The sequence below is a fragment of the Pelodiscus sinensis genome, chromosome 5 (genome assembly GCF_049634645.1).
Source record: "Pelodiscus sinensis isolate JC-2024 chromosome 5, ASM4963464v1, whole genome shotgun sequence".
Classification (NCBI taxonomy): Eukaryota; Metazoa; Chordata; order Testudines; family Trionychidae; genus Pelodiscus; species Pelodiscus sinensis.
Window position 1 is genome coordinate 30,094,036 of NC_134715.1, and position 12,253 is coordinate 30,106,288.

Genomic DNA, 12,253 nt, shown 5'->3' on the forward strand with positions numbered 1-12,253 from the left:
AAAATAAAAGGATTAATACGTCAGAGATATAGCCCATCTCCATTATAGTTCTACAATTTGTGCAATGGTAATAAAATGTATTTCTCCTTCCTTATCGAATTTATATACTTATTCTAGTTGCAGTATGTGTGAAAGTCCAAAGAACATTGATGATATTTTTCTCTAATCTTTTGGCCAACAATTAAAATAACAAGTGATGAAAGAGTAAAGTCCATTAAAACCTATCAGCCCAGATAGTGAAGAAAGCAATACCAGTAATTGGTTTTAAAATGTCTCTGGTGAAGAATGTGTAAACAGTAAACTTTTTAAGGACACCAGAGACTCTTCCATTTTAGTATTTGACCAAAAATAAAACTTACTGAAAGTTAATACACAATATCAAACTAAGTATAAACTTGTTGCAAAATAAATTGAATATGGTTTTATTACAAATACACAACAAGATGGTGGCTAGCCATTACATAGGTGCACAGAGTAAGAGGAAGTAGTATGGATTCCTGACCTTCCCCCTTCCCTTTATGCCGCCGAGAAAGGACACTCAGATTACAATGTGGGGAGCTCAAGAGAACAAACAGGCTACACACCAGATATTTTATCTGGGTGAGAATTGGGTAGGGAAGTAGACGGAGCTGTAGCTCCTCCCTGCACCTACCAAACTCTAGTCAGCATTGCATATGCAATACCCCCTAAAGGGAAATAATTTCACTTTGTACACCTGTACTTCTTATGCAGATAAGGAGAACTGTGATGGAAATTTCTGTCACCACAGAATATGACGACTGGTGCATAGTCTCATAAGAATATTCTGACAGTTGATTTCCCCAACCCTAACTGGTTAGCAGCTGACCAGTAGCTGTCAGGTGTTGTTATCTTCCCATGGGCAACAATCACCCATTTCTGTATAGGGATGGGTTTCTGAAAATGAGTAGTCTGGCACAAAATGTTGTTGGAAGATGATCACACATCTCCATTAATGTCTCTTTCCTCATTTGGAAGTTCTGAAGCCACTAATTGTCATTCAAAGTTTCCAAGACAATGTGATCCCACCCCGTCAGCCCAGTTCTCTCAGACCAGAAGTGACAGTGAACTCATGGGAATTCTGTTGTAATCCCATCATCCAACACATGTATGACATGGGACTTTGTGATGGGTTGCATAGAGATCATACTAAAGAGGAAGGTGCTACAGAGGCCCTGGGTCAAGCACATATGTATGATAGGCAGGAGGCCTTTAAAAAGGAGAAAACTGAAGTCCTCAGGAGAGAGGTAGGGAAGAGGGGAGGATGGAGCAGAATTATCTCATAAACTGAAGCTATCTGCTCCAAACAACTCAATTCCTTTGAGAAACATCTTCAGAGTAGCACATCACATTATGAAAAACTTCTTTGTGTGGGAGGTATGAATGCTGAGGACTCTTTTGGAGGTGGATCTGACTCAGGATTCAGTAATCTTTATTCTTCACTGAGACAAGCAATTTAATAAAGATCATCAACTTAAAAATACACTTTCAGGTAACTGCTGTGTCACTTATGAAAAGCAAGTTAACACAATGGAAAAACAAATGCTTAGTGGGGCCATCAAGGTATGTTGTGTCTATGCCTAAGTAACCTCCCCCACTTTGTTTGTTATCACCTTTGCTTATTTTGCCACGTCAGAGAGTAGATTATAAATTCTTTGGGGGTGAGGGACCAAGTCTTTCTTGTGTACAGTGGTTAGGATACTCTTTGTAGATAAATAAATAAATAACAACAAACAACAACAACAATAATAGTAATAGTTTATTTAAGAACTGGTTGGATAGACATCTATCAGGAATTAGCTAGACAGTGCTTGGTCCTGCCGTGAGGGCAGGGGACTGCACTTGATCTCTTGAAGTCTACGATTCTATGAATCTCTACAAGAAGGGGGTGAGAATCAAAACTGTGTCTCTCAACTTCCCCAAGCTTTGCAAGAAATATGGGTCTGAACTTTGCAGTGTAGCAACATCTCAGCTTCTTCAGTTGCCCAAATATTTAGGACCTAAATCTTGCTCTTCAAGTCATCACAAATTTTACCTGACTCAAAAAAGGGACCAGAATTTAGCTATTATTCTCATAAAATAGAAGCTGCACTGTTCTGGTGTAGTGATCCACGTGACTTCTTGAAAGACATTGACTAGTTTTTTGAACTTGAGTTTGGTTGTTTTAGGACATGTTAGCTAAACTTATCCATTAACTACTGGCATTCAAGCCCCTCTGGAGAAAAGAAAGGCAGTGATCCTGCAAAATTAAGAGAGTGAATTGGTGTATAAAATCCTCTCTCTCATTTGGGAACTAACATCCACAGAGAAGTGACTGATAAGCAGACTTACTTCCACAAAAGATTCCGACTTCAAACTAGATTTAGATCAAGACACTATTTGATATTTTTTTTAAGTCTAAGGATCTTCAGTAACATTTGATGTTGGACATTATGGATGTAACTTTCCTCTAAAGCCAATTACCCACGGGCTTTTTCAAAAGATAAAAGTTTACTCTCATTGCCCTTAAGATTTGAATCTTTCAACTTTTGCTTTGTGTTTATTTTTCCATAGTCTTGTCTTTAGCAAATACTTAGTTTTATTTCAGTTTGTTAAATTATATTCAGGAAATGGCAATTTGAAGTGTTGCAGATGAGCTAAATTTTGAAGCTGTATTTGTGTTTCGCACAGCATCTTTTATTAGGCACTTTTAATACTCCAATTATCCAGGAGAAATCTATGTGAAATATCCCCATTGACTCTTATCCTGTTTTTGTTGCCAGTTTAAGATTTTGGTCTCTGCATTCAATGGCTCTGATCCATGGTCAACTGGAGACTACACCAAGACAGTTGCACTTCTCAGGGACAGTGGAGACCATAAAGCCTGAATGAAGCATTAGAGTCCAGGGATAAAACATTTTCAATCAAGGAAATCTACCCATGGAAAGGCTTTCAGAGATTACAGTGATGTGCAGCAGTTCAAAATCCTAAAATACATCAATAGGATGTATTAGCAACCAAGGCTGTTGAAGGGCAGGTACTCTTGCAATTGCTTTGCTACAACTTCCTCAGCAATGTAATACAGTTTGGAGTACTTTGCAGGGTAGTTCATGCTGAATGATGACTTTCTGAGCACTTTGCAGACTACTGAGAGTTTGAGAATGACCAACAGTTTCCCTTTTTTTTTGGAGGCGTCACTGCTGTTATTCAACGCTGGCTTCATGTGCTCCTCAACTTTCCACTAATGGCATGCTATCACGCAAATTGCCCTCAAGGTAATAAGACATTCTGCGAACACTAGTGGGCCAGGTATTATCAACAATAATGTTGGAGTAGCATAAACTTTCCATTTATGCTGCTAGCAATATCACCACAAGTTTAACACAAGTTTCCTTTACTCTCTTTCACATGTAATGTTACGGTTTTTTAACTTGTATGTCTCCTTGTTCTTGTATCTTGGGAAAGGTAAATTGAATTTACTAAGCCATCCAATATTTTATATCTTATCTTTTAGTTTCTTCTTTCGAAATTAAGAGTACTTTTATAAAGTCACGCCATGGGTGCATCTACACTGCACCCTTTAGCTTGACATAAGCTACGCAATTTGAGCTATGCAAATTGCATAGCTTATTTCGAGTCAATTTCAAAATAGCTTATTTCAAAATTTGGTGCTGTCTACACAGTGCTTATTTCTAAACAAATCGCTATTCTAAAACATCCCCTACTCCTTGTGGAATGAGATTTACAGGGACATTGGAATAGTGAGCCCATTATATTTCAAAATAACAGGTGCGCTCAAAAGACATGGAATAATTATTTTGGGATCCTGGATGGATCACGAAATAGCACTGCAGTGTAGACAGAGCCCTTGTGCACACCAATGTAGGACAGCAGAATTTGGCTCAGTGTTTTTAATCTCTTCATAAGGATTACTTCTCCTCTTCTACACCCCTGGCTCCAATTAGTCCTGAATATTCCTTAACTTCTGTGTTGTCCTTTTTTAAAAGGAGATTATGAGCTCACAGCTGAATACCAAATTCAAGGATTCAAGAACATACCATCAAGTGATTAGAATGGTCTTCATATTAATCTTTATTCTCTGCTCAGTAAAGCCTTGGCTTTACTTGGCTTTGCACTGCTGCTGCACGTTGAACAGATGTCACTACTGGGTTGCCTGGCAATTTCTTTTTATGGTAGCCAGATGGTAGCTCTAGTAATTGTCAGCCTAAATCCATATCTCATGTCACAGAAGTGTACAAGAATAGAGGAGGTTTCTCAGATACTGAGGCCCAAACTAAAATAATTAAAAGCCATGCCTTTAGTTGCATTGAAAGTAAACAGGAGGTCTGCATAATCTCTGGAGGGCAAAGACTGTATATCTCCTATGGCTAACTCCAACTCCAAGTAAGCGTGAAGCTATATTCTACACTAGCTGAAAGATCTTACATAGCACATTGCAGTTACCTAATCTACATTGGCATGGATAACTGGAGCAAGAGAGAAAGCATTGAGTGAAGGGTTAAGGAGAAGAGACCAGAAAACCAAGGAAATCATTCTTATATTTGTAACTGACAGCAGCTGTGAATATGATTTATGCATCTGGACGGGGTTGAGGAACAGTGTTCTGTTGTTGCAGTGAGTGAGGGGAGGAGTTTCCCCCTTTCCCTAAGGCAGTGGTCACCAACCAGTAGATCAGGATCTGCTGGTAGATCTTGGAGCCTCTGACAGGTGATCCTGACTGGTTTGGCGAACAGGCTATCAAGTGTGGATACTTCAGCTGCACCTCCCCCCACTGCTGCACAGTTCCTGCCCTTTGCCTGGGAGCTTCCCCCTGCCCCCACCAGGAACCTCCTGCTTGTGATACAGAGCAGGGAAGGGAGAGGAGGAGTGCTGATGTCAGGGTGCCCCTTCTTCCTCCCTGTATTCTATCCCCACAGAAAGGGGAGAAGGGGACAACAGGGCCTGGGATGGAAGGAATTTGCTGGCTGCTTTTGAGAGTAGTGCAGGGCCAGGGCAGGGGTGAGCCTGCCTTAGCCCCCTACACCACCACCCGGGAGCCACCTGTAATAAGCAGTGTCCAGCTGGAGCCCGCTCCAAACCCTACCCCAGTCATGTGCCCCCCTCTACACCCCAGGCCCCTGACCTAGCCCTGAGCCCCCCCAGACCCAAACTCCCTTACAGAGCCTGCACCCTGAACCACCTCCTGCACCCCAACTCCCTGCCCCAGGCTCAGCTCAGAGCCCCCTCACACTCCAAATCCCTTAGCCCAAGACCAGAGCCTGTGTCCCAACCCTCTGCCCCTGCCTGGTGAAAGGGAAGGAGAATGGGAGGTCAGAGTGAGCAGGGGCAGGGCCTTGGAGAAGAGGCACGAAGGAGGCAGGACAAGGGTGTTTGGGTTTGAGGTGGATCCTGAATTGCACTTAAATTCAAAAAGTGATCTTGTGCTTAAAAAGGTTGGAGACCACTGCACTAAGGGCACTGACCAGGGAAGTAAATTCACCCACAGCTACCCTGTTAGTACATGTAGTTCTTAAACCTCTCTTTGAAAACTGGTCCTGTATATGTGAAAATAGCAACATTTTAAAGCTTGAAACAAAAGTGAAGTTATACCATTTTCTTGCCAATGCTTCTGTCTGTAACTGCATGGAGTTACACAATGAAAGAATGACTCCATGACTGAGGGAAAACAACTGAATGAAATTGCAAAGATTTTTTTTTTTAATCTTGGAAATTTGACTGCACAAAATCCATGGTGGATTTTCAAGGAAATTCTTGGTTGTTAATAAAAACAACAACAACAACAGGAGGAAAAAAATAAGAGGTAGTGGCAAAGGTTGAGGTTTCCTAGCAGTTACACCACTCTCTGTGAACTCTTTCTGAAAGCTGCTGACAGAGCTTTGGCATATGATCATCCCCTAACTGCTGATTAACATAGCACTGTTTTATATTTAACTGAAAGCAGAGTAGGAGGAATAGGAGGTGGGGCTGCACTGCTTATAAGGAGAGGAGTAGTAACAAAATTCTTCTTCTGCGCCGGTTTCTTCTGTCTTCCTTCACAGCTGCACTCCTCTGGATCACTTTGCCTCTGGTTCAGATGAGTGCTATCTTTAATTAATTGAGTGCTTGGTGGAAGGAGAGGTGGGGGAGACAGAGACAGAAAGGATATAACTACATCATTAGAATACAGATCGAATCTGCTGGCCTAAAACAGGCAACGCTGCTGAGGAGCTTAATAAGCCTTTTTTAGAGTTAATGTCTAGCTTTGAAGGAAGAGAGGGGAGCAGAGATGCAGGGAATGGATTTTGAAGATAAGATGTCCAAGAAGTACTGCATGAAGAAAAAGCATGTGGCCATTATCTGTGCAGTGGTGGTTGTAGTAGGTTTAGCTGTGGGACTTGGTGTAGGATTAAGCAGACCTGAGCCTTGCCAGAATTCAGGAGCCACACAGCAGCCAGCAACCACCGTCCCTGGGACAGAGGAGCTGCACTACTGCGCTCCCAAAAATGATGTGAATGGAGGCTGGAAAGACTTCAGGCTACCCACTTACATTAACCCAGTGCACTATCAGCTGGAAATTAAGCCTGAGATGGAAGCAGATATTTACACAGGGACAGTCAACATCTCCATCAAGTTGAATGAATCAACCCAGCATTTGTGGCTTCACCTCCGAGAGACCAAGATCACAGAGATGCCCGTGCTCCGGAAATCCTCCGGGCAGCAGATTGCACTGAGAGATTGCTTTAAATATGAACAACATGAATATGTGGTGATGGAGGCAGAAGAGAAGCTCTCTCCTACTGCTGAAAATGTCGACTATGTACTCACCCTGAAGTTCCAAGGCTGGCTGAATGGCTCCCTGGTTGGATTTTACAGAACCACCTACACTGAGAATGGAGTAACCAAGTAAACCCATTTATTTTAAACTTTGACTTGCACAGCTATCTCTGCTTACTCAGATCTGCTCTCTCCCTCTCCCCCTTCTTTCTGTCACCCAATTGCTTACCTTTCTGGGCTCTCTTGTAATTTTCCTGCTCCCCTCAGGAAGCTACAGCATTAAGAATGCCAGAGCAATCTTGGGGCCACTGCTTACAAGGAAATGTGGCTGGAGTTTGTATTGTGAAAAGCAGTCTGGTACTCTATTGGCCATAGGCTACCCCTGATCTTTTCAAACTCACATCTGGGAGTTGTATGTGGGGACTGAGACTTGTCTGTTGCTTCATAGGTGTAGTCTGGTACATGGAAACAGCTCTGTAAGTTGTATTTGATCATTCCCAAAAGTAAGAGCCTTTCAGTGAAATGCCAGCTATCTGGCACTGACAGCTTTCTTGACATAACCTCTTGGATGTTGTAAGCTAAAGGAATGTCAGAGCTCTACTTTTCCTTCGCCAGCTGCTTTAAATTACACATAGGCAGGTTTGAAAGCTGGAGCATATCTATGAGTTGACATACTCCTTCCCCTTTATTAAAATGTTACCAAGGTTTTGTCACAATTAAAGAACCCAAATATGTCCCCTTTGGATGACTCAGACTTTCCTTTCCTCAGATCTCCACTACTTCTAAGGCAGGGCTTGAAAAATCTGGTAGATAGTGCTAGTGGCAAATTTCCCCTGATGCGTATATGTTAGGAGAGAGGCACTAAACAACCACTTTCTGCTATATTTATTATTAAACATTTTAAAGGGATGTTTCCAGCCCTAATACTTGGAAGATGGGTTGGAATCTGCAGACAGGCTGCTGGAATCCCTCCTAGCTTTCCTGAACAGAAAAGTGAATCTAGTCCATTTTCATTGTTGGTATTCAAAACCTTTAGGTGCAACAAGCCAGAGTTATGTCAGCTTGACTCTGCTGCCAACTAGCAAACCCATGAGCAAACCCAGAGGCTGGCAAAGGAGGATGCAAGGGCAGACCGAAGAGAAAAGGTCAACTGGGCCACCCTCTGACATGTATAGAAGTGGATTCCTACAACAATTTGGTCTAAGGGGAAGCCCTATGGGGAGCATCTGAGTTTCCATTTGGCTCTTCAGCTCTATTCCCTTGCTACCATCCCTGTACAGCTCCTCTGTTATCAATGTAAGTAACGTACTTATGGCCCTAGCATATAACAACCTCATAACCATTAACAAAGTCTCACTGGGCCTCTGTAAAGCAGGGAGTTGTTATTTACAGTTTATTGGAAGCAGGGAGGGAGAGAGAGGTGACTTGCCCATGGTATCACAAGAAATATGCCAGAGAATCAGGGACAGAACTCAGATTTCCAAAGGGCCAGTTCAGCATCTTAACCACAAGCTCATCTTCCCTCTCACCCCTCGGTCAGCCAGCAGGCCTCTGTTTCTGAAGTAGGGTGGCAAGGTGGAACAGCAACTCAAATGTGGAAGCAGGAAGCATCCCTCTTTCTTAGCAGGTTTGTGTAGCAAATGCCGGGAAAGAGTCTTGCGTGACTAACAGATATTTAACAAAAATATCTGTTAAAACCACATTATTAAGATTGCAAAGTCAAACATTAACATGGCTCCAGGTGTTGCTCAATGCCTCATTTATTGCACAATATTCAAATTCCACTATGGAAATGGGAAGAGGTGGAATAGAAAGAAGCCAGTTGGGAGGCTGGTTCTATTGGGGCAAAGGATTGCTTAAGCATTGCCGTCGCCCCTTTTCTCTAAACACTAGGCATGGGTCCAGACATTACTTCCCCTTAAATTCAGCTCTGATTTTATACATTCACCAGAAGATAATGGTAGGTCCCAGAGGAAGAATGATTCAGTCGTTTGGGGACTGGCCTGGAACTTAGGAAACCACAGTTTAATGCTCTTATTTGTCACCGACTTCCATTATGATACTGAATACCTGCAAATGGGGGAAACAATGATGAGGAAAAAAACAATAAACAGATTGAAAAGTGTTCAGATATGAAGATAATGAGGTCCAGGAAAGTGCCAAATAAGTGTTTTGGCCTAGAGTAACAACTTTTCAATTCTCGGCTGCTATTAAGAGATGAGAAGTTATTCCAGTTTCTATTCTTCTGGTATTACTGAGGATACAGATGGAGCAAGGCAGCTGTGTCTTAGCTTTACATACCTAAAATCTGGCTCAGATCAGAATTCCTTATTGAAAGCACTGAAGTGAAGCAATGTGTGGGTGTCGTGGGGCTCAAAAGGTGCTAGTTTGGCATGTCTCTGATAAGGAAGCCGGTATTCATGGTTTTGTTGGTTAGCACAGATGTGAATTATTCCTCCATTCTCTCCTTGAATTTTCTCTTATTAAAAGAAAGCCAAGGCAGTTGCTGAAGGCAGAAAACACACTTTGCCATGACTTTGCGTATCCTTTGGTAAAGTGCCAAAATTTCTCTGGGAAAATGATGAATCTATGTTTGCAAAAAATGTATGAAAATCTATTACTTCACTGAGGCAGACAAATAAAACTCTTTCTTTGTGTGTGTCACTTTTTTTCATGAAAATCTGTGTGTGCTTGGCAAAAACCAGTAATTTATCATCTAAATGTAGCAACATTTTATTTTGGGAACAACAGCTGCATTTGGTCACAGACAGATCTCCTCTCAATAGTCCTGGTATAGTTACTACTTTGTCACTTCTGATTCATGTTTTAAAACCTAGAAATCAACACAAATTGCAGGGACAGGATGCAACTTATAAAAAGGGGAGGCTTTTTCATGTAAAAACCAAGTTATGCAAGATTTTTTCTTTCTTTAATTACTACTTTTGTGCACAGAGACATGGCCTGGACTAGAGGGCTCTGAATCAACTGCCATGACTGGTGGCATTAATACATTGCATCATTGGTGTATGTCTGCCTACTACAAATGTATGAATACATATGGATTATCACCTTATAAATCAGTGAAGTGGTTCTTGTGTTGTCAGTCTTAAAGAACATGGATAGAAGAATGTCTCAATATACAGCAGTTTGAAAGGCAACAGCTGTAAAACATTGCCCAGAAGACTGAAGTTAACTTGGTTATGAAATAACTTCTAAACTCTACAAAGACGAGAACAGGACATCAAACAACTTATAAAGCAGAAGAAACTCTGCTAAGTCTAAGCTCTTTTGGGAGGCTTAAATAAGGTGATGTTCATTACACTTCCACCTCCAAGACCTTGAATTTGAGACATTCGAGTGACTGTTCAAATGAACAGAAATAGTAAAACTAAGATGTATTACCTCATCTGACCTATACATGAACCTTGCCACTAACCTATCTTAATGACCATCTTTAGTATTTATCAATCACAGGAGAAAGCCAAAGGAACAGAAACATTGAAAAATTAGTTGCCAAATGAACTTTTGTTGATGGTGGTAAAGATCTATAATTTATTATGAGTATTTGAATTAATTTACTGAGGAAAAGACAAAGAAAAAATCTTCACCTTACAATAATGTGGCTCGAATAGCTGTAGAAATGCTGTCAGAAAGTGCATTGCATTCCAAATTAATTGAAGATACCTGAGATGCATTCACCTGTCAATCAGAGCAGGGAGCATGCTCCATCTCTGAACAGCATGCTGATAGGGGGCAACTTGAATTCATGTTTCAGGTTTCATAAAAGTTGTGACAATGTTCTCTAAATGATCCTATTTTGCAACAACTTTCTTAGTCATTTCTAAGTCAGCCAACTTCACTTCCAAGCCAAAATACTGTAAACAAAATGTGGCACAGATTTGTTGTTAGGTGTTCTACTCTATCTCAAATGTCAGTGCACAACTCATTACTGGAGTCAGTAAAGTTAAGAGTATTAGCAGGCAAATGTGCAGGGTAACCTCTGAAGGATAAATGTCTATACCACGAAAGTGCTGTGCAGAAAGCTTCACTGTTTTGTGGAGGTAGGGATGAGCAATCACTCGAAAGTTTTTGAAGATGTCTTTCCAAGAGAAGCTCAGGTCCCAATCCTGTTATGAGCCCCAATCAGTGGAGCTTCCTATGGACAAATCAATCTATTCATTTGGAGCTCATAGATAGATCAGGGCCTTAGTTTTCTTTTAGCGGATGACATTACTAATGTTTACTCCAGTGAAGTCAATGGGATTACTCATATTAGTAGGCTGGGCAGAATTTCTCCTTTCTGTGTGATGGAATACTTGTGTTTTACTTTTCCTGCTCTTAAAAAAAAATGAGCACATCCTCCATTTATGATTAGCAGTTTTATTTTATTTAGATGCTAAAACACCTAACAGTTGTGACTTCTAGGAGCCTAAGTATATTGGAGGGCTATAAATATTGCAGTTAATCTTAGAAAAAGACCAATGGAAATAAAACTTTTGCTAGTTCTACTATAGTTTGCAGTATTAATGAATAATTATGCTCATACATGGAAACAACAAATAATGGGTTTCATGAAGACTTAGGGCAATGCAACTATTTTTTTTTATTTTAAAGGAGTATAGCAGCTACTGACCATGAGCCAACAGATGCACGGAAGTCATTTCCTTGCTTTGATGAGCCCAACAAAAAGGCAACTTACACCATAATTATCATCCATAAAGAACCATTCCAGGCACTCTCAAATATGGCAGTAGAGGTATGTATTTCACAAATGAACTATATAAGAAGAATATATCTGTAAAACAACTGTAACAGTAATTCAGATCTAAACACTCTTGTGTGTTAATAGATCCATTGTCATCTCAGAAGCTGTACAGATTAAGGTTACCACCTTAAGGTTTCATAAGGCTTTTATAAAATAGGACAGGTGGTTTAATTATCATTCTTAGTTGTGTATTACTGGCCACAGAGGTTCAGCAGCAAAGCACAACACAGCAGTGCTCTGCCAATCACAATGGAGGATAAAATCATATTTTTTCTTGAGTTAGCTATTCCAGGGCTTCTGCATGCACAGATTTTGTAGACTTGCTGTCCCACAGGCCATATAAAAACAATAAGCAGTGGTGTTGTAGCTATGTCAGTTCTAGGATGTGAGAGAGACAAAGTGGGTAAGGTAATATCTTTCATTGAACCAACTGCTGTTGGTGGAGAGAAAGCTTTCAAGCTTAAACAGAGCTGACTAAACTACAGAAGGATCTCACAAAAATGGTGACTGTGCAACAAAATGGCATACAAAATTCAGTGTCGATAAGTGCAAAGTAATGCATATTGGAAAAAAAATCCCAACTATATGTCCATAATGATGGGGTCTAAATTACAGTAAAACTCCAGTGGTCCGGCATCCAATGGTCCGGCACTCCTGATGGTCCGGCACCATCTGGAACACGGAAGTGCTCCGGCAAGCCGGACAATTGGAGCTGCT

General features: G+C 41.0%; 1 protein-coding gene across 1 annotated transcript in view; it reads left to right on the forward strand.

Annotated features, from left to right (window-relative positions):
• Window positions 1-5,996: 5,996 nt before the first annotated feature.
• Window positions 5,997-12,253, forward strand: part of LOC102452629 (aminopeptidase A-like) — a 49,376-nt gene continuing 43,119 nt past the window's right edge. Inside the window, exons 1-2 of the mRNA XM_006119275.4 lie at window positions 5,997-6,900; window positions 11,386-11,527. Of these exons, the coding sequence (XP_006119337.2) occupies window positions 6,284-6,900; window positions 11,386-11,527 (759 nt within the window). The 5' untranslated portion in view covers window positions 5,997-6,283. The remainder of the gene's footprint in view (window positions 6,901-11,385; window positions 11,528-12,253) is intronic.